This window comes from Ochotona curzoniae, unplaced genomic scaffold, assembly GCF_017591425.1.
Source record: "Ochotona curzoniae isolate NIBS_2020 unplaced genomic scaffold, NIBS_Ocur_1.0 contig_64, whole genome shotgun sequence".
Classification (NCBI taxonomy): domain Eukaryota; kingdom Metazoa; phylum Chordata; class Mammalia; order Lagomorpha; family Ochotonidae; genus Ochotona; species Ochotona curzoniae.
The window spans coordinates 12709890-12732396 of record NW_024466502.1 but is presented as its reverse complement, the minus strand read 5'-3'; the positions used below and the strand labels follow the sequence as shown (position 1 = coordinate 12732396).

The window sequence follows — 22507 nt, the reverse complement described above, 5'->3', positions numbered from 1 at the left end:
GCCCAGGATCAGAGTCAGGCAATATCTCAAATGAAACGCTTAAAAATACAAAGAGGCCTGCATCTCGATAAGAGGACACCACCGGAAAAAGGCACCAAGAGAGAAAAAGTGACCTTGAGTCTGTACGCGTGACAAGCCTGGAACTGTACCGTGCCTGAAAGCGTGGGAGGAACCTTCAGCTCAGCCTCAAGGCTCTGGCGGCAGGGAAGGCCAGAGCTGGAGAAGAACCAAGAGGAACGAACTGCACTGGTGGCCAATTACGCGGATCGTGACTGAGGTTACAGTCCTGTTGGCTGACGGCTTGCCCATAGAAGGGGACTTGAAAAGTTTAGAGAGAGCGGAATCAAAACATAAGTTTATTTCAGTGCAAATGTGTATATATATATATATAGAGAGAGAGAGAGAGAGAGAGAGTCCATGTATATGAGCGTAATTAAATCTAACGACCTAAAGCATCAACCTTTTAGCTGCTGGGCATGCCTTCTTGAGGTGAAACGCAAAACTTTTCAAATATAGATTTGGGGGCCCTGCGCTGTTGCCATGCGGCTAAAGTCCTAGCCTTGAATGCGCCAGAATCCTTTTTGGGCGCCAGTTCTAATCCCGGCATATCCACTTCCCATTCAGCTCCCTGCTTTTGGCCAAGAAAAGCAATCGAGGACAGCCCAAAGCCTTGGCACACTGCACCTGGGAGGGAGACCTGGAAAAAGCTCCTGGCTCCTGACTTCTGATCAGCGCAACACCGGCCGGCCGTTGCAGTCACTTGGGGAGTGAATCAGCAGATGGAAGGTCTTCCTCTCTGTCTCTCCTCCTCTCTGTATATCTGACTTTGCAATAAAAATGAAATAAATCGGGCCCGGCGCGGTGGCGCAAGTGGTTAAAGGTCCTCGCCTTGCATGGGCGCCGGTTCTAATCCCGGCAGCCCCGCTTCCCTTCCAGCTCCCTGCCTGTGGCCTGGGAAAGCAGTCCAGGACGGGCCCAAAGCTTTGGAACCTGCACCCGCGTGGGAGACCCGGAAGAGGCTCCTGGCTTCGGATCGGCATAGTATCGACCTGTTGCGCTCACTTGGAGAGTGAATCATCGGACGGAAGATCTTCCTCTCTGTCTCTCCTCTCTGTATATCTGCCTTTCCAATGAAAAAAATAATAAAAATAAATCTTCAAAAAAAAAATGAAATAAATCTTTAAAAAAAGAAAAAAATACAGGTTTGGGCCAGTGCTATGGATCAACTGGCTAATCAAATTTATTTATTTTTTATTGGGAAGGCAGATTTATAAGAGAGAAGGAGACACAGAGAGATAAAGATCTTACATCCTCTGGTTTACTCCCCAACTGACTGCAAGGCCAAAGCTAAAGAGATCCAAAGCCAGGAGCCAGGAGCTTCTTCTGAGTGTCCCATGCAGGTGCAAGGTTCCAAGGCCGTGGGCCATCCTCTGCTGCTTTTCCCAACTGGATCAGAAGTGGAGCAGCTGGGACACGAATTGGCACCAATATGAATTGCTGGTGCATGAAGGGGGTGCAATAGTCAACTGAGCCATCAGGCCAGCCCTTGGTAAATACTAAATCTTTCACAATAATTCTAAAAAGGAAATTCTGAGAGCCTGAAAAGCACATGGTTTTCTTCTAAATATCCTTTGATTTGTTCTGATTCATGACTACAGGGCAAATATTTTTCCAGCCTTCTCCCTACTCTGGCCAGCCAACTAACCATCATAGAGGAAAATGGCTCTGACTTGACAACGTTGTGTAATTTTCCAATAGGGCACAAGAGGGCAGGTTTTGCTTTATTGTGAGCTTAAAACCACTCCATTAGCAATCAAGATGGTCATTACTCTAATTGTAACGTCAGAAACAGTTTAAACACATAAAGGAGTAATCAGGGTGTGCAGCTTTGCTATGAGACCTCTACTGTTTCAATTAAAAAAACAACAACAGTTTAAGTCCTTCTATTTAGCAGTGTTTATGACACAGAGAACAATTACTTTTTGGAGGCACTTGTATTTTTAGATTCTGTCTATAACCCTCTCATGGGGTCAGAGAATGCCCAAAAAGGAACTGATCAAATTCAGTCATATCACAGCCAAAAAGTCTGACTTGATTTCGCAAAAACACAGGCCAGTTAATGGTTTTTCCTGAAAGGATGAAGTCTTAATGCAAAAATATAAAGCATAAAAGCCTTGACTAGGAGCCTCATCTTTAGTTTGCTTATTTTAGAAAACTGTAATTTTTATTATTGGCTACAATTTGCATGTGTGTTGTCTACATGATTCCATTAAGCTACCTTCCAGAGCAAAAAGAAATTCATAAGGATTAGTTGCAAGTTTCCAATAAAAAATAAATAAATCCTTAAAAAACAAACAAAAAAAGAACTTACCAAACTAAAAAAAGAAAAAGAAAAAACAAGAATGAACTTGCTGGGGCCGGCGCATTGCATCAAGGGCCTCACCTCCCACCTCTAAGCACAGGCATCTTACATGGCACTGGTTAGTGCCCTACTGCTCCACTTCCCATCCAGCTCCCTGCTTAGGGCCTGGGAACGCCTTGGAGGAGGGCCCAAGGCCTTGGGGCCCTGCACCTGTGTGGGAGACCTGGAAGACGCTCCTGGCTTCAGATTGGCTCAGCCCCAGCTGTCGGGAACACCTGAGATGTGAACCAGCAGATGGAAGAGCTTTCTCTCTGTATCTTTGTCTCTCTGCAAATCTGCTTTTCCAATGAAAATAAATGAATCTTAAAAATAAAAACTTATCTTCAAATGTGAAGTAGTTATTATGCATTATATGTATGCTTATATGCACTTTGCATACTCATCAATATGTATTTGTGGAATGACCAAAAGATGAGAATGGATGTGCCCAAATAAAAAAAAAATAACCTCTTAGCAATGAATAATAATTTGCAAAAAACATGTTTTTATTTTCCTCTTTAATGAGATTTAGATTTCTTGCTAGTGAGATTAAAATTATCCATTATAAGTATTATAATTAACATAGTTAAATCCTAAGCAAGATACAAATTAATGTGAAAGAATTTTAGAATTAGAAAGAGAATTTATTTTACAAAGGAGTTATTGAATTTCATTTCACTTCTGAATGTTAACTTTAGAAAAGCATTTCTATTGGAATCATTACTCATACAAATACAAGTTTAAACTGATAAGTTCACTTCCCTGCAAGTTGAATTTGCAGCCCCCATCAGTAAGAAGTATGGCCCCGCAGTGCTTGTGACATTTGCTGAGTCTATTTGCATAATTTCAATGTAAGTAAATACCAGCTTTTTGTTCTGCAAGTTTATGCTACCTTCAGATTTGTTAAAAGGTATTCATAATTGATTTATGGTAAAGCTAGAAAATTGCATTCCTCTCATAAGAACTTCAAAATTAGGAAACTATTTCTCTTAGAAAGACATTATAAAACATAATGTGTATAAAGAGCTGTTCATGCCATAGATAAAAAGTAGCTAAGCAGAAATGATTAGTATTTATTACTATTTACTCAACTCAAATAGGTCTCACTTTAACCACTCATATTCTAAAAATATGAGTGGAAATGATGATATTTCTAAAAGATAAGTTAGAAGTAGCTATTTGTTTGCAGAATTATTCATAATAGTTCATCTAAAAAAACGTAATTTCTTCTGGTACTTTTAACACATTGATTTATATATTTCAGAAGTATATCTACTATGCACAATTGTATCTTCATTTTAGTATACTTCTCTTTCAATTTAAAAACAGAATGCAAAAATGTGTTCCCCATAACACTGTTCTCAGAACACAAACCTTCCAGAGAGGAGCTTGATAACAGCTTGTTGCAGTTTCCATGAATTCTGTCAACGGCACCAATAAAGACCTAGACATGTGACAACACTATAAAATAGTGATACACCCCCTTAATTGTCATCACTGAACCTACTGTCACATGAACTTGCAATTCATGAGACGAATACCCAAATTCCATTCCAGCTTGTGTTGTCCATTTCTCGCTGGAGCAGCCCTGCTCCAGGACAGTCCACCAGCTCTTACTGAGTCGTGTGCCCTCCAGGTGCCCACATATAGAAGGAAGCTCAGGGACCCTCTTAACACCTCTTTGTTTTACACACAACCTCCGGTAGAGGGATATAAACAAGCTCATATACGAGTCACCAGGCAAACGCACCCATACCAGAGGCGCACAGATGAAATTTGCCTGGAGATTTCACTAACCATTATCAGCTTCGCAAAAGGAAAGGTCATCCATCAAGATAAGAAAGTCTGAAACTGGAGTGGAGATCGACTCATTCTTACTTCTCATGAACTGATGAGTATTTAGCAGAAAAAAAAAAAAATGATTTGACTCTGAATTGTCATGTTCTGTACAGATTATTTCCAAATGTTGACCTAACATTTGTAAGTAGCTCTCAGTACAGTGCAACATGAGCGAATCTAAAGCCAACTCTATAATTAGCCTGATGCTTTAGGTGTGAATTTTTCCTCTGAGGCCACCTAATAAAGGAATAGAATTAGGATCAAACAAAGAGACCTCTGAGTAATGGGATTCTAATCAAGTTGACTCATGCAAGCTGACAGCTCACCAGCCCTCTCCAGTCAGCCTTTCATGAAAAGAGCCATTCTATGATTGTTAATGGATTTAGAACAGAAGCTTCATTAACCAGGAAGCCATGTATTTTTGTTCCCTTACCTGTTTATTTATCACTACAGGATGGATGTTAACTATTGAATCCTGTAATAGGCCTAAAGTTCAGAATTGTACATGTTTAATAAATCGTCAAAGTCTAGCTTACAAGAGAAAATTGATCATTCATTCATTCACTCTCCATCCTGTGTGGAAAATGTGTTCTATTTTCTTCTTTAAGGCTAGATAGAAAAAGATACAGAGGGAAAAAAAAACCAGTAGCCCAGGGCAGATTATCAAAGGGGCATCAGGAGGGCAGGAATTGGCTGCAGGGACTAAGATGCTGCTTGAGATGCCTACATTCGGTGTGAGAGTACCTGAGTTCAAATCCTGCCTCTGCTCCCAGTTTTACCCTCCTGCTAAGGCAAACTCTTGGAGACAGCAAGTGGTGGCTCAAGAACTGGGATTCCCACCAGCCTTGTGGGAGATAGACAGTTTCTTGCTCTTGCTTTCAGCCCAGCACAGTTTTGGCCAGGGTCAATGTTTGGGAAGTGAAGTAATATATGAAATCTATCTATTCCCCACCCCTTTTCTCTTTTCTCTCACTTCCTCCTCAAATTTAAACAGCAAAAAGATACCCACAACATGGATGTAGGTGGCATCTAGAAGATTCATCTGGTGCTTCCATCCCCCACATCATTACAACTGAAAACATTGGACCATGCAGATGGCATTGTGGTCTTATCCAAGTCTCAGGTTACACTGACCTACAAATGTAGATGAATGCATCTGATCAATTCGCGTTGCTGTCTGATGCTTTCAGAACAGGAGGCGGCTTAAATTGATATGGAGAATTCTTATCAGATACCTCAACATGTCAGCTCAAACCTACTTCGGTCATGGGTATTACTATCTCTTTAGCAATAAGTCAAACTAGAAACTACAGTTAAGCATTCTCTCTCTGGGGTCATCAGCGCCACAAAGGTTTTCAACTACAGAAGAATACAGAGAAACAGATTATTGTCACAGTTCAGATGAGCTTAATTGCTGTCCTGGTGAGCCCTGCAGCTGGCTGGCCTCTTCTCTGGATCAGCCACGGACACCCTAGGCTTCTTCCGTGTATCTTTTGTTGCTTAAATGTGTCTCCACCAGGGGTGTGTAACCTCTTCGGATCCTTCTATACTGAAGGAAAAACAGCAGCGCAAACAGAGCAACCAAAGCCACCAGCATCCCCAAAACCACTGAGAAGGTTGTGGTCCACGCTGGAGTTTCTTCAACTGAAATTAAAGTAAGAGAGAAGAGGGCACAATCAGGATTTTCTTCAGCTGGATGCTTTCATAGAAAGAAAAAAACGAAAAACTTATTTGCTTTTACATGTGAATTTTTTTTGTTGATAAAGCAAAACTACTTTTGCTTGAGAAAAATTTATCTTCTCTTTCCTCACCGACTATTTATCATCTCCACAATTGTTTTTCTTGAGGAAGTTGGAAATGGCATCCCATTATTTAAGTATAGCTTATTGCATTTTTAAAATTCATTACAATAAATGCTTATGCAGAATAAACCCTCCGAGGAAGAATATAACTACTTTTGTGAGTTAGAAACTCATTTGTAAAAGTGCATGGTGAAATGGTATCTGGGGAACTGCAAAGTATTCAAGCCTCAGGTGGAGAAAGTCTGCTATTGTCTCTACCTTTTTTATGGGGTGATAAATGTAGGAGAGTTTCAGATTGGCTCTTACAACCAGAAACACTCTGCAGCAGAAGCAGATGGTATTTGCACCCATTTAAATAGTTGTGAATAAATTCTGAATCTTCCACACAATAAATCCTAAATCTAATCCTCTACTCAAAGATATTGTAAAAGCCCTCTTCCACAAAGTTAGCAATTTCCATTTTAGTAAACACATACCTATTTGTTATTTCCTTTTTTAGCAAATCATCTTTACTTTGGCAAATTTTGTACTATATCTTGCTGTCATCTCAATGTAAGATTCTCTGCCCGGCCCCAACTCTCTCCCGAGATGGTTTAAAAATGTGAAGAAAACTAAGTCAACACTGAGACAGACCAGCCCAAACTTCCGGAGAGAGCCCCTATGTTCCACCAGTGTCTACCACCGGCCATCCTTGAAAGCCCACTTTTCTTCATCTTGTCCCATCTCCACAACTTTTTGTTCTTTGTTTTAAATGCGATACAACATGCCAGGTGTGTCTGCCTCTTGATGCCCTTACTTCATTTCTAGGAAGGACTTTCTGTTGTGTAAAAATTGACATCAAATAAAATGCAAATGGCAATTCTGTTAGTCTTTCTTTTGTCAATATCATTTGGTGGCTAGCAATTCACAAAAGAAAGTTGAGGAGGAAAGGATTTACTCCCTTTCTACTTACAGTCAACTCTCCCAGGTAGATTTATAAATTTGTACGTCAACTAAAACATGGACATGTGCCTGAATGTTCTGATGAATTATCCCATCCTGGGTGTATCTGGGTCTTTGCCTTTTCGTACTGCTTGATTTAATGGAGCTAAGTCAGGATGAACATTCTAAATCTTTTATTGTTGTCATGTTTAAAGAAGGGAAAGAAGTTTGAAAGAAATGCCCCCAGCTGCCTAAAAGAAAGAATATTTCAAATTTCTTAGAAAAATAAGAAATAGTAATACAGAGCTGGAAGGAAAAACAAGGTGAATTCTAGGATCTGAAAAACTCAGATCAAAAAGACTGGTCTTAGGAATAATGAGAACCAGGGCTGGGGGCAGGAGTGGTTAGACCGATGGTAGCACCCACTGCCATGTGTGTGGAGTTGGCTGTGTTGAGCTAGGCTCCAATGCCCATTGACACGTATGAGAGCTGAATGGGACATGGGACAGACTGAACCAGTCTGCTGTAAGCACAGGAACCAGGGCTGGGGGCAGGCCTAGAGGGGGTTAACAGGGGTTACTCTGACTAGGCTGCAGTTCCTGCTTGTGTATGTGAAAGCCAAGTGAGTGGTGGGCAGGGTTGGCCACAGAAGACAGACCACATAAGAGACAAGCTGGAGATAGAACTGACCCAGTAAATACAACTACCACTGTGTGTGTGGGCTGATGTGAGTGGTAGAGTCAGCCAGATCCCATCCTGGCAAGCACACACAGGTCCAAGATCATCTTAGATGAAGTTTCTTTGAGGATCCACCCCAACTGAACTGCTGGACTCAGAACTCCGACCATGGGGAGAATCACCGGATCGGTGGTCTGAGCATGGAGTGCATGTGTCAGAACTGGGCTTTCTCAATGGCTTAGATGAGCAGTGGACAGCATGTCCAGATGCACATGGAGGATATGGAAGCCCTTCGGGGTCTGCAGAGGACATCTGGTACTATAGTAGAGGAAGGATGGCACAACAAATTGATCAACTACCCCAGCCAAGTGTTGACAACAAATATCTGGGTGAGTGGAGACTCTGGGGTGTACTATGTCAGCCAATGGATTTTGGAAGGATTTCTTCATCCGTGGACCAGTGAGACTGACAGCATTTCAGAACTATCAAAACCACTGGAGTAGAACCCTTGGAGCATGCCCCACACTGGAACCCTGGGATGACATCGGGTGGCTGCGCCTGATCCCTGGCAGTTGGGAAGCTGGGCACAACTTATTCCCCTCACTCCCCTTTTTCCTTGGATACAGGAATAAAGAGAAAATGTGGAAACAGGGCCTCACCCACTTCCTCCTAATCCTAGACCATTCCTATCCTAATGAACTATAAAAACATGATCAAAAATAAAAGTTAAAAACCATACTTATGGCAAAAAATAATATATACTTAGCTATTATCTCAATAGTAGCAAAATTAAAATTAAATTTAGATTAAACTTAATGATAATGAGTATAATCCTTAAGAAAAGTCCTCCCATAATTTGAATCAAGTGGGAAAGGTTAATAAAAGGACTATAATCCTAAAATGTTACTTAAAATGTTAATTTTTAAAATAAACGCATAAAGTTCCATGTAATCCAACCCATTGGCAGAACAATGTCACTCATTGGGCATGAGTTACCAATGTCGCACAGTTGGGCATGAGATAAGTCTGTTAGGAACAAACTGGTCCAGTTACAAGATAATGCAAGTGTATAAAACAAAAAAAAATTAAAAGCTTTGTCATGGAAAATTAATATTCATCTGAAATTTTGGCATCAGCTTTAAAAATACTGCATCATACTATTTCTTACCTCAATGACTGGAGTTTTTCTATTTTGGCCTCTGCTACAAGTTTGTGTTCAAAACAAATCCCTTTTTTCCTTACCTAATCCCAGCCCTACCTAAGTCTTGTCTACACATGATTTTATTGGTTAGATATTTCAAACAACAAACTTTGGACAGTTTCTTTGATTAATCCTTATTAACGCACATAGATTCATCATGTTGCAAGTAGGAGTAGATAGGTCCTCTGTGAAACAAGGTCTCTTAATAGCCTATAGCTTTCTAAACCGAGAATCAGCCAACTACTCCCTTTCTGATGTTTAATTAGTAGTTTAATGGCTCATTTTGTTAAGTACATATATTCTAGAAAATGGCCAATAAACTTAACTAGGCCTGAGTGCTGCACTTAAAGGTCTCTGTTAATGTTGAAAAGAAAGTAAGCTCCTTTAGAAGCCCAATGAATCACCCATTTAGAAGTTGTGTTAGGCGTACCAGGCAGATCAATGGCGTAGGTGTAGCCGAGCTGGTCTGTGGTTACAAAGAGCTCTTCGTTTGTCACTGGAGGGAAGAAGGGCACCATGTTGTACAGGCGGTTGTGGCCAATGGGTGCCAGCTCCTGAGGCCAGGCTTCTACGGGAGGATTATACCTTCTCATCCACTCATCGAATATGGCATCAGTGAAGGAGTGAAGGACCTGCAAGACGAGTTAACACAGTGTCTGACACCCATGGCTCAGTCCCCACCAGCCACATTTGACTGGAGCAGGAGTGGGCGGAGCTCCTGGGATAGGAGGACCAACTCCAGAACACATCCAACCATAATGACAGGCACAGTAGCATTTTTTAGTCAAGTTTTCAAGAATGGATGGCCAAACCTCTCCCACAAAGATTGCAAACTTACATATCAATGAACAGGAGAAAGTTCATGTCAGAGAGCTAGCATGGGTTTGGAAAGATATGAGGTCTTCAACATCTTTGTACTGATTATTAATTTCAGAAAAACCAAGGATGGTAAGATATATACTCTTGTCAATAAGCAGGTGCTTTGGTTTAGCAGAAGAGAAGGGAAAGCTTGCACATCCTGGTATTGCAATATAAACGGACAACAATGAAAGAGGAAGGAAAATCTCCAAAATGTGTTTTTGAATCTTTCTTCTCAAGAGTATCATTCTATCTACTGCTTTTATAACCTTCTCATTTGAATGCCTACAAAAGGAAGTCTAAAAATGTAATACACACCATGCTCCTTTTTATTTTCTCAAGGAAGCTATTAAAGTTGTTCTCAAATACAGCAATTACTATGCTTTAAAATATTAATAGCAAAATTTGCAGATTATAGCCTTGGTTTAGCAGCAGGATATAAATGTGAGAGTTCAGCCCAGCCCAAACGTCTCCAGTGTGAGTTCATTTGGCAGCCCTGCCCTTGGAGTTCAGCAAGCTCAGGCCGGTGCCTGATTCTCCCTCTCGCTGCCCAGATTCCCAGAGCTGTCAAGTTTGGGCCTGTCACATCGAAGTAGGGAGGTGTGTATTTCAATAAGCGTGTGTCCAATGTCTGCTCCCCACCACATGCTGTACCACATTTGTAACACTGATCAAATCACGCTGCATCTTGTCATTTGTCTATCTTCCCCCCTCCCCACCCCCCAAAAAAACAAGGTCTCTAGCTTGTGAAAGTCAAAGAGAATGCCTTTTCATTTTTGATGTCTCAGGCCTAGCTTGCAGCTTAGAGTAAATCAATATTTACTGTCTGTTGGCTGAAGACAGTGTCACACAAAGCCGCTCTGTTTGCATAAATATTGATCCCCCATTCCCGGGCATTATTTCAGTTCTGAAAGGAAAGAAAGAAAAATCGTTTCCTAATAGAAAAGTAGAACAACCTTTGGCCTCTCTCTGCCTACCTGGTCCCATCCCCTCCACCTCCCACCCCTGCCCTGTCGCACAAATACAGTTCAACCTAAGGGACCCCGAGTGGTTGAAGCTGTTTGTTCATTTGTAGTGCCGTTCTTTCTGTTTTCTGGCACCGTAGTTTTAGTGTCTGCCTCTGCTATCACCACCACCCCTAGTCCAAATACTTTGCTTTTTGCACTTCTAAATTGTTTTCATTATTCTGTCCTAGCGGAGTTAGTCTTGCTTATTTTAATATACAAGATTTTCAAGTCTTACCCCTGGCTCCTTCACCCTTATTTTTACTAGACTTCCCTTTTCCAGGCAGCAGAGTTCGCTCTGCCTGTGCTGCCTCCTGAGGCTAGATCAGGATACAGAAAGGAATCAAGTGATTTACTGAAGGGATTTCTTTCCTGAATGGATTTTTAAAGTTCATGGCATAGATAATGATTTTTTAAACCAAAGCATCAAATTATAAGGTCTGAGCTTTGTGAGAGATAAAAGATTTTTTGAATTCTGTAATCTTGGCTTTGGGTAGCAAAGGCCAAGGCCCAAAGGCGGAAAGGCCTAGAATTCATTGCCTCAGCAACAGCTTTGGAAGAAAGCATGGCCATCGAAGTGACCAATGTCTTCTACACCACAGCTCAGGCAAAGACGTCTTTGAGAGAGGCACCAGACCTGGAATAGTAGCTCCTGTAGATCCCTGAAACAGACACCTAAAAGGTCCTGAGCCCGGAAACTCCAGAGCAGACTGGGGAAAAGAGCGGAACAGTCTCAGGAAGGGAACTCATGTTCCAGGTTCCAAGTATAGCCAGAGGAGTCTTTGGGCATCAAAGTGAGGTCTTGCCCCCAAGCATGGAGTCCAGCACTCACACAGTGTCCCTAATATGCTAAGCTGCTTCCCACAATGCTGACATGCTGTGAAAGTGCAAATTCGGATCCTAGCCGCTCTGTTTCCACTCCAGCTTCCTACCAATGTGACCGGGAAAGCAGTGGAAGATGGCTTAAGTGTTCGGGTCCCTATGACCTGTGACGGAGACCTGGATCTAATTCCTGGTTCCTGGTATCAGACTGGCCCTGCCCTAGCTATTGCACCCACTTAGGGAATGAATCATCTGATGGACAATAGCTCTCCTTATCACATATCCTGCCCCGTAACTCTGACTTACCATAAATAAATACTTTTTTTAAAAGAGAGGGAGGGAGCTCAAGCAATAAAGATAGAAAGAATGTCTGGAGGATGAAAGCTCTTAGAGACTTACCCAGTATCTATCCTAGAAACTTCTTTTACATTTTGGGGGGAAACAATACGCCAAGCTATACATGAAATTTAGCTGAAACTCACTGGATGGAGTGTCTATGAATAAAAGCAGATATTCATCTGAAAAGTCTATTATTTTGCCTTCCCATTTCTCCTTGCTACTCCTCAGGATGTGATGTGATGGCTGCAGCTTCTGTAGTCAGGTTATGCCGCTCATTGAGAATGGTAGAGCAAAAAGACAAATGGAGACCACAGAGTTTCCACAGCAGCCCTCGGCTGCCTGCTGGTGAGGCTACTTTCCACAGAGGAAAAGTAAATCTCATTTAATTGGCTTCTGTAATTTGATGTCTTTGTTCTAGGGAGCTGAGCAAATCTTTAAGATTTGAGGCATAGAGGAAGCATGTAAAGGTACATACAATGCATTTCCCCCAAAGGGTCACATAATACGTCTCAAATCACATGATTTTCGAAAATCTTGCTATAGCCTCATCAATAGTTGGGTATGGCTCTCACCTAGAAACTCAGTGATTTTTTTTTGTCTTGCAAGCAATAAAATGCAGAAGTGACACTGTCTGATTTTTGAAGTTAGATCTTAAAGTACAGGCCTATCGTGTGCCTGAGTCCTGAACCCTCACAGAAAAGCAGTCCAACTGTCCCAAGTAGCCATGCTGTAAGGAATCCCAAACCTACCAGAACAGACTCTGTGGAGAAGTTCTGAGATTTCAGGAAGACAGAGAGAATGACAGATGACTGGCCAGCCCACCACTTCTTCAACATCAGCACCATCTGTCTGCAACGTTACCAAATGATCCTGAACTATGGCTGCTCGGTCAAAGCCTTCCCAAATTTCTGACCCAGAAATCGCTTCAAGCCATCAAGGGTTGGAGTGATCTGTTATGCGCCAGCAGATGTTCAAAAGGAAAGAAAGAGGTCTGTGAATGATCTTACAGGCTCCTGTTTACCTGCAGCAGGTGTAGACAAGGCAGATTTTACTCCCCAGGGAGAGGTCAGACATGCTCAAAGGGGGCTAGTGGTGTGGTTTGAAATGGGAAGGACACAGTCCACTGACCTGATGACGAGTGATGAGTGCAAACTGTAAATATCAAGGACAGACCCCAGCCCGGAGCACAGCTAACCTGGCTCTTCCAAGCAAGAAGAATGCATCAAAAGGCTATTTTCATGAGGATTACTTCATTAGTACCACATGGGGACTCAGAAATCACATATTGCATACATACAGCCAATGTGCACTGTTTCTAGCACTTTACACCTAGTTTAATGAATACCTGTTAGCGCTTGCTCTGTGTCACACACCACGCTCAGCACTGTGCCCACAGGGGCATCCTGATTCCTCAAACAAGCTGTGTGTTGTCTCTGTACTTGCTCTCAGTGCTGTAGGCTGGAGCCTGCAGCACACCTCTGCCCTTACTGCAGGTGCTTGGCTCACACTGACCACTGTTGGCTTGCTGACCGCTGTCTTCCTCTTCACATACATTTCCCCCTTCTAATGAGATGATTTGTGGTGGTTTAGGTGTCTTCTCCAAAATTATTGACCTTCTATTGTCATCTTAATGGTATTTTTTTAAAAAAAGAAAGAACTAACTACTTTAAAAGTAGTTAGTTCATGAGAACTCTGTCCTCATGAGCAAATCAATACCATGATTGCATAAACAGGTGAGAGTAACTCCTGATTAAAAAAAGTGGCGGGAGGGGGGAGGATCATTTCCTCTGATTGCCTCTCTCTAACTTGCACAGCCCCTTGCCCTCCCACCATGTTACAACACACCAGAAAAGCTCCCTTCAGGTGCCTTCTCAGCCTTTGGAACCATTTGCCACATGAACTTTTATTGTTGGTAAATTACCCATTTTATGTGTTCTGCATAGCAGCAAAAACTGGACAAAGATGCCACTCCTTTTAGAAACCTAACCTATTCCAAGATGATCTTAACTAACTACTTCTGCAACTAATCCACTTCCAAAGTCATATCCTGAGGTACTACGTACTAGAACTTCTATGTTTGACTTTGTGCGGGTGGGGGTGGTTAGGGACCCAATTCAGTCCATTACATTATTACATAATAAATACATTCTACATAAATAATAAAAATGCAGATATGTCAACATCAGACAATTAATATTTGGAAGAGCCAGAATTTGAACCCAAAAAGTCTGTTTCTAAATTCAGAGCATTTAATTCCCATATTCTGTTTCAGTAACCCCACCACTTTATAATGAGATTATTAACATAATACTCAGGGCCAACTAAAATAAAGGAACTAATTGTAAAGAATGTGCTCAGGTCTTACCAATGGGGAGAAAGTAAACAGTTTGACCTTTGACAAATCATACACTTCTAGAAACCAACTAAGTTCAAGTCAGAGATGAAATTGTGATGAATTTAAGACTCTATAAAGAAGTCAGAGGCAGTAATGAAAGAAGCCAGCAACCAGAGGTCACCTGATGCAAAGTGGAAATAATTAAGGGGAAACAAGAATCTAAAGTAGTTCAGACAGGAAAGTCAAAGAACATGGCAAAACAATGGGAAATTACAGTTCTCAGAAAGCCTTACAGCATCATACAATAAATACTCTAGCAGGAACTCTGAGCAGAGTTACCAATTTATAGGATGCATTTAGGAATGATTGATATACATCCTCTGTAATTAAGGAATGCTGAGAAGATGCAGAGAATACAGTAAATAATATGTTACAAGCAATAATGTATCTACAGGCTATAGAGAGAAGAAGTGCAATTTACGGAATTGATGGCTTTGTTAAAGTCGTGGACACTGTTCCTCAACAAGAGACCTAGGATAGCTCCTGAAAAACAAACTGTGTCTCTATTAGACACAAAGTGAAAGTGAGCTCAGTCAATATCTGTGTAAAGGTGAAAGATCATTTGAGGCTAAGAAGTAGAAGTAAAAACCCACTGTTGTTGCCTTTCTCTGCTGTGAAGACACATAGCCACATTGTAGTACTAGAAAATGAATGATTCAGAAATGAGGTTCCAAATTTTGGTATATGAATCTATTCTCTCTTATTCCAATAAAATAATAATAAGTGCAGGAAGGAAAATATATACTAGATGTCAACTTGGGAGGAATATTGAAGAAAACAAGAATTCATGTGCTTTCGAGGTGAAAAAAAATTAACATACCCTTGCAGAAGAAAGCAATCAATCAGTGAATATTGTCCTTGCAGGCATGAAGAAAATAAAATACAAGAATGTGTGCATCTCTTGGTCGAGATCACTGGAGGGCAAACTTACTGTGAAAGAGTTCCAACTTAGATAGCTGTAAATTCAGATTCCTATCACACTGGTAAAATGAAAATTTTCTGTGCCCAGAGAAAAGCAGTCACAAAAATCCAAGATGCTGTGAAGCTGCACATTGACTGCCAAAGGCCAGGACATGGCCTTCCATCAGTTGAGTTTATTTAGGAATTCAGTAGACATCATTTGTAATCAGAGTGAATCACACTGTACATTACTGTGTAATCAGAGTAAATGATACTTGCCTGATCCTCTGAGGGTGAGAGCTAAGAATTCAGAAGTGGTTGCTTAAAAGTCGTGTGACAGACACGAACACAGTTGCATATGGGAACTCTGGAGTGGGAAAGGCTTGGATTAAAAAGTCAAGTCAGAATTTCTAAATGATAGAACTCTAAACAATTCCATTCCCAAAATACTCATTGAATTGTGGTTGTTATTTGGGGAATTTTATTTTTATTCGTGACTTTTCTATCAAGGATTTGAAACAGGATGCTTGGTTTCCTTTCATAATCCATAGACGGGAGACATGAAATAGCTAAGCAACAGCCAAACTTCTACCCAGCTGGTTAAGCTCTGCCAGGGAGGAAGTAGTCACTCCACAGAGCAATAAGAATGGTTACCACGCAGACTAGAGGAGTGGATCCCTCCCCCTACTTCCTCTGCTAAATCCCAACTCCTACTGTGATGATGCTAAGAGGCAGAGTCTTTGGGAACTGATTAAGCCATGAGAGTGGAGCCCTCACACATGGAATTGGTGCCTTCCTCAAAGAGGTCCCAGAAAACACGTTCTCTCTTTCAGTCATGTGAGAACAGAGCTAAAACAACAGCCTTCTGTGAACACGAAAGTCTTCACCACACACCAAACCTGCCAGTACTTTGGTCCTGGACTAACTGGGCTCCAGAGCTGTCAGAAACAAATGCTTGATATCAAAGCCACAGGGATAGGATATTTTTGTTATAGCAGCTTGAGCATACTAACCCACCGTCCATGATAGGAAGGGCCTTTGAGCAATAATGTCTTAGCGCTCAGCAAGGGTGGCATGTGGTTCCTGTGTGGGTGCATTTGTCTATATTTACTCTTCCCTATCCTCCCTCTCACTGCACTCTGAGCAGACAGAACAGAAAAGTATGTTGAAGGAGATACATGGGAAAACATCCTCCTACATACCTTTGTATAGTAGCATAAGACATGTTTTCCATGAAGTTTTGAAAAACCCCTGTGCATTATATACAAAATATAATAGCATCACATAAAGACGTATCAAGAGAATTAAAACTTCAGTTACCAAATCCTTAAGAAAGTTTGTGCTATAAAGATCAAATTTGAACAGATGCAAACGGAAGTCAAAAGCTGAGTTGCACTATCATTTGTCAACTTTAAGAGAAGTGGCCAGATCAATATGCATCACAAGCAAGCAATACATGTTGCAGAGGACTAAAGTGATGCTAGAAGAATTCTAGGTAGAGACTAAGCCACTCCAGGGTCATTTTTGGCTTTGAAATCATCACAACTTGAGGACAAGGAAACTCAACCTAAGAACTATCTTAGATTTGTATACAAATTATGCTTGTCATGACATTTGTACTTCATTTAATCGGTAATTAAGTGTATAGTCCATCTTAGCAGAGCATCTATTAGTTGAAGTTTAGTTCTTTGCAACAGAGTATGTTTCCCTTAAAGAGCCTAGAGTTGAAAAGAACTCATTTAGATGACAGTAATTGCCTAGTTCAAAAATCAAAAATGGTCTCCTAGACTGAGCCACAGCAATCCAACCAGCCCTGATGCCCTTTGCAAACAGGCATTCAGCCACCAATGTGAGGGGCAGGTGTTGGACCCAGCAGTTAAGATGCTATGAGGGGGGCCCACATCTTCCTGTAGAGGAGTTCCCCACTCCACTTCCAATGCCAGCTTCCTGGTAATGCGCACCTTGGGAGTTATCTGACAATAGGTCAGGCACTTGGGTCCCTGTCACTCATCTGGGCGACCCAGGCTGAGTTCTAGTCCTTCAGCTTAACCCTGGATGTTGCGGACATTCAAGACAGAACTAACGGATGGAAGATTTCTCTCTTGTCCTCCTCTTTTCAATTAAAAGAGTAAATAAATAAAATTAAAAGGTTATATTTTAATCGATATAGTAAGTAAGAATATATGGTTCTTTAAAAACATAAAAATATACTGATAATAAAACTAATAGTCATAGTTCCAAAAGTCATGCAAACTATTCAGGCCTGCCTTTTACCAGTTAGTGCTCATTCTTACCAACGTGATCTAACAGGACAGAATTACCTCAGCCATAATGAAGCCAACGGTGAAGGAATCAAGTTAAGAACTGTTCAAACTGACAAACGGCAAAACTGTAGTAAGCAGACTGCGCATGGGAAAATTTGTAAGTAAAAAAAAAAAATTCTTTTCATAATTTCTCCTCAGTCACTTGTGGGTGGAGATGACCTAGAACGCATCTTTTACTCTTTTTGCACTTCATTTCCGCATGTTTAAACAGCAGAGGAGTTGGTTATGCACATGTTTGTGAAAGTAATTAATATAGCATGCTATCTAGCATAGGGGCTGTCACAGGATAAATGTTCTGTCATGTCAGTCTCCTAACAGAAGTTCATTGAGCATCAAGAGGTTGGGGTATATTAGGTCAGTGATTATTAGTGTCCCACAATGAAACTTAGAAAATATATCTTTAAAGGACTAGGTATTGGGACCAGCACGATGGCTCAGTAGCTAAAATCCTTGCCTTGCATGTGCCAGGATCCCAAATAGGTGCCAATTTATATCCTAGATGTTCCACTTTCTATCCAGCTCCCTGCTTGTGGCCTGAGAAAGCAATAGAGGACGGCCCAAAACCTTAGGACCCTGAACCTTCCTTCATCAGAAACCCGGAAGAAGCTCCTGACTCCTGACTTCAGGTCTGCTCAGCTCTGCTACTGTGGCCACTTGGGGAGTGAACCAGCAGATGGAAGATCTTTTATCTCTCTGTCTCCTTCTCTGAAAGTCTGCTTTTCTAATGAGAATAAATAAATCTCAAAAAAAAGGGGGGGGAGGGAAAAATCCGATATTAAGTGTTGCAGAAAAGCCAAATGTCTAAAGAGATGGTTGAGTTTTTCACTTAATCAAAAATTATTTACACTAATTCTGGTTCTTCAATCTTTACTAGTCCTTACATTTTCCAGAAATCACACTACTTCATAAACAGATTACAGAAAATGAAACACAAAAAGAGTGTTAATTGTATGAAAAGATGTTGGACTTCATAAGGAGAGAAATGCAAACTAAGACCCAATGAAATGTTCTTATCTGTTAGATTGAAAGACACACCAGCACCATCTACCACATTTGCAACTTACTGGTCCATCCTTTAGCCCAGTGCTTCGACTCTACTTATTGAACATTTTCAGGGTTATTAGTTGGAGCATTGTTGGACAGCAAAAAAAAAAAAAAAACCAAAAAAAAACAAAAGAGAAATCACCTAAGCACCTGCTATGGTTTGCATGTTGTTTGTCTCCACTAAAATTCATGAGGAAGTTTAATTCCCATCTGGCGGGGGGGGGGGGAGGGGAAGGTTGTGATCTCTGAGAGGCTATGAGATCATGAGAGATCCCCCTAGAGAATGGTAGTATTTAAGCTCTGGTTCTCGCAGGCCTGGATTGTCACTGTGGGAGTGGATTGCATGTACGGAAAGTGAGTTTGCCTGTCTGAATTCCCCCTTGCTTCCTGACACACTCCATTCGCTTACACCTGTCAGGGATGAGCACATCTTGCTCTTAGACCTACAGATGTGCGAGCCAGTCAGTCAGTTTCCTTTGTGACTCAGCCTCGGACCTTTGTTACGCCAGCACAAAACAGCCTAGGACCATAAATAGGAGACTGCTTCAGTTTCAGAATAAATCCATATAACTAAACATCTTAAAAATAAAAGGAACAAGAAAGCCCTTTAATGAACCGATATACAATAAAAACGAAAAGGAAAAACACAAAAGTGTCTCTAGTATACAACCTCATTTCAACAAACACATAAAACATATTTGAATGTATATTTGTAAAAATATGCCTGGAGTAATAGAGAAATGGTAAAGGGTAATGATAATTATAATTGTATAAAGTGTATGGGAATATAAAAATAAATTGAAAATTCAGTTGTAATTATGGACACTTTGAAACTTTTCACAAATATTGCTGTAATTACAAATAATATAACAATCATTAAACCAACAAACATATTTGACTCAAAAATGTGATTTTAATTCCTAAAACAATCTATGATTTTATTTAATAATAAAATGATCTGTCTTTAGTATTTCATTTCTATAGAGAAAAACTCAATGTTACATGATTTCTTTTAAACTTTTCAATAAAATTCACACTAATTCAGAAGTATTTTACACAAAGGATAATCAAAGTGTTCATAACAATACACATTATGAAAAAATTATACATGTATTTCAATTCTTTTGTTACTAAATAAACTCTCTTAATTCCATTTCCCTGCAAACATACATGCCATTTTATCTAGTTATTGCCATTGTTAAGAAATAAAAATGCAAGAAAGCCATGCATTTATGTTAGTGCTCTTAAAATTTGTGCACAAGTTTCAAAACAAATATCAGAGCTGTTCTGCAGGTATCATCCATGCCCCTGCGGACCTCCCAGCCAGTGAAGAAATGAAGGAATGCAGTCTCCAAGGAGACACCCACACCACAGCGAGAGCCCATCTCTGTAAAACACCATCTATTGCTAAGACAAAAGCTATGCATTGCCAAAGATATTGAGAAAACAGAACCCTTACATATTATTGGTAAGACTGTCAATCACCACAGTCATTATGGAAACAAGTATGCAGGCTCCTTGCAAAAATCAAAAATAAAAGTGCCATTTGATTCAACAATTCCCTGTTGGATAGAAATCCAAAGGCAATGAATTCATTATACCAAAGGGATTATTTATTTGTGTTGCCCGGTTTATTGAAACACTCTTCATACAGATCAACTATGAAATCAACTGAAGTATCCATCAACATGGATAAAGAAACTGCAGCACACAAGCACAATGCACCATGATTAGGTCATGAAACAGTAATTTCTTGTCATTTGCAATAACATGGATAATGCCAGGGGACTATTCTATTAAGTGAAAGAAGTCATATAGAGAATGACAAATATTGCGTTTGTCTCATTCAAATACACTTTTCTTTAAAAAAAAAAATTACTTGAGAGAAAGAAAATTAGAGATACATGGAAAAGAGAGCTTCCTTGTACTGATTCACTTCCGGAATGCCTGCAAGAGCCAGCAATCACTCACTGTGCCAAAACCAGCCCAGTAATTTGTCCAGGTCTCACATGCGAGCTGCACAAGTTCAGTTAGTGGGACCATCCCAGCAGGAAGCTGCAGTCACACCCTGGGGACTCAGAGTCCAGTACGCCAGTGTGGGTTGCAGGAGTCCTCACTGCTAGGCTAAATGTCCATTCTCCAAACGTACTTTTAACAACAGTGTCTAAAAATCAGGAAGAATTTCACAATCTACAACAGTTTCTTTCTTGGCAGCTAACTATTTAACTTTATGGTCCATTGGTTTCCTATTTTTCTTTTCTGAATTTTATCTAAACTTAATATTGAAGACAGTCCTACCTAGCATTACTGTGACCTAATCTTATTTTCCTTGAAAAATGTGTGGTTTTGCTTCAATTACTTTAGAAATGCTAGACTTCCAGCAACTCATTCACTGAGTTTTCCCTGTATTTTAACATTCTACCTTCTTTTTATTCAGTGTTGTGATCAAACACGATTTTGTATCTCTCTTGCTTGAAGAGATTTCATAAAAATATAATTCTAATAAATGGCATGTGCATTGCATTTGCATGAATTGCCTTGTAAATCTGGGACCCCGGAAGCTATAACTCTGTTAACTGGAATGTTTCAACCACGATCTCCATACACAGACACAGACACAAAAAATCATTTAAGGCTGAATTGACTTCAACATAAAACTCCTCATAAGTAGCCTAAAGTGATTGCGAGTTCCAAAACTACTGTGCAGTGGCTGCTGCATTCTCATGTGTGTGTGATAGCATATTATTGAAGAAAGGCAAGCTTTAAATATCAAAGCTATTCAGAGAAAAAGAAGGAAAACTAAGTAGCTAGTTTGCTTTAACCACATGTAAATTGTGAAATACCTCATCCATAAATTTGTATGGGGCTTCCTTCTACCGCAGAGGTACCCCCCCCTGGAAAGGGACAGGGTCTCTCACAGCAGGTTGGGGCTGGGGGTGGACACAGAGTAAAGCTTGACCACCACATAGCGCCCACTAGCTGTGGTTTCTGTAAATCGGGTTTTACTGCAATGGTACTCTCACTGTGGCTGCTTTTATACTGCAAGGATGGAGTTGCAAAATAGATCGGTTGGCCTGGGAAGCCTAAAATCTCTTCTGTCTGGTCAGTTACCGAGAAATGTTGCTAGCTCCCCAAAGGAAGGAGATGGTGTGGTAGTCCTGAAAGCTTATGGCACTGCAAATCAAATAAACAGCATCAACGCGGAAGAGATTTCCAGTTTGTCAGAAGAAGTTTCTGTCCTCCAAATATTTTGGAATACTGGATGAGAAGTATTATGACATTTTTCCTTATGCATATGGATTGTGTGTACAATTTATGTCGCTGAAAAATATGTATTACCATGAAAATATATCTAGAGACAAATTGGATGGTTAAATAGCACAGAAAGTGGAGAGCAGAAATTCCTGGCCTAAGCTGAGAGGGGGCCAGAAATGAGCCCTGAAATGTCTATTCGGAACCACTGGGTAGAGCAGAAAACAGCAGAGACAGGAGCGGGGACCTCACAAAAGACCGCACCAGGTCAGAGGCCGGTCCGCACGCCTGATCCCTTCTTCATTTACGGCTGTTGCATAAATATAAAGAAGAAGCATTTTCACAAAGGATTGTCTCAACCAATTGCTTCTTCCTCAAGGCTCCTCCAAGCTCGCTTCGGCAGTACATTCATCTAGAGCCCCAGAAAGCTACTCAGAATTGGACAAGCTTGGAGTTAGTGGAAGACACACCCCTATTCTCCCTCTTCCCAGCTCCAATTTTCTTTTATACCTGGGTTGGCCAAAACCCATGAATCACCTTGAAATACCTGTGACTTGGCCCTCGTTAGTGCTTGCCTTGGGACACAACTGTGTATTATTGAGAACAAGATAATTAAGAATTGGAAATTCAAACCCAATACATAGTTGTCTAATTCTTCACCACCAGCTACCACAAAACACATCATCATTTTTATGATAACATTTCATTGCCCTTGACAGTTACCTGA

The 22507-nt window shown here is 40.7% G+C and overlaps 1 protein-coding gene across 2 annotated transcripts in view; it reads right to left on the bottom strand.

Annotated features, from left to right (window-relative positions):
* Positions 1-5711: 5711 nt before the first annotated feature.
* The window catches only part of DCT (dopachrome tautomerase), a 37132-nt gene continuing 20336 nt past the window's right edge, over positions 5712-22507 (bottom strand). Inside the window, exons 7-8 of one of the 2 annotated variants that reach the window (XM_040991020.1) lie at positions 9273-9474; positions 5712-5890 (exon numbers count right to left, since the gene is read on the bottom strand). In XM_040991020.1, coding sequence (XP_040846954.1) covers positions 5712-5890; positions 9273-9474 — 381 coding nt within the window. The remainder of the gene's footprint in view (positions 5891-9272; positions 9475-22507) is intronic. The other variant, XM_040991021.1, reaches the window with a different exon arrangement.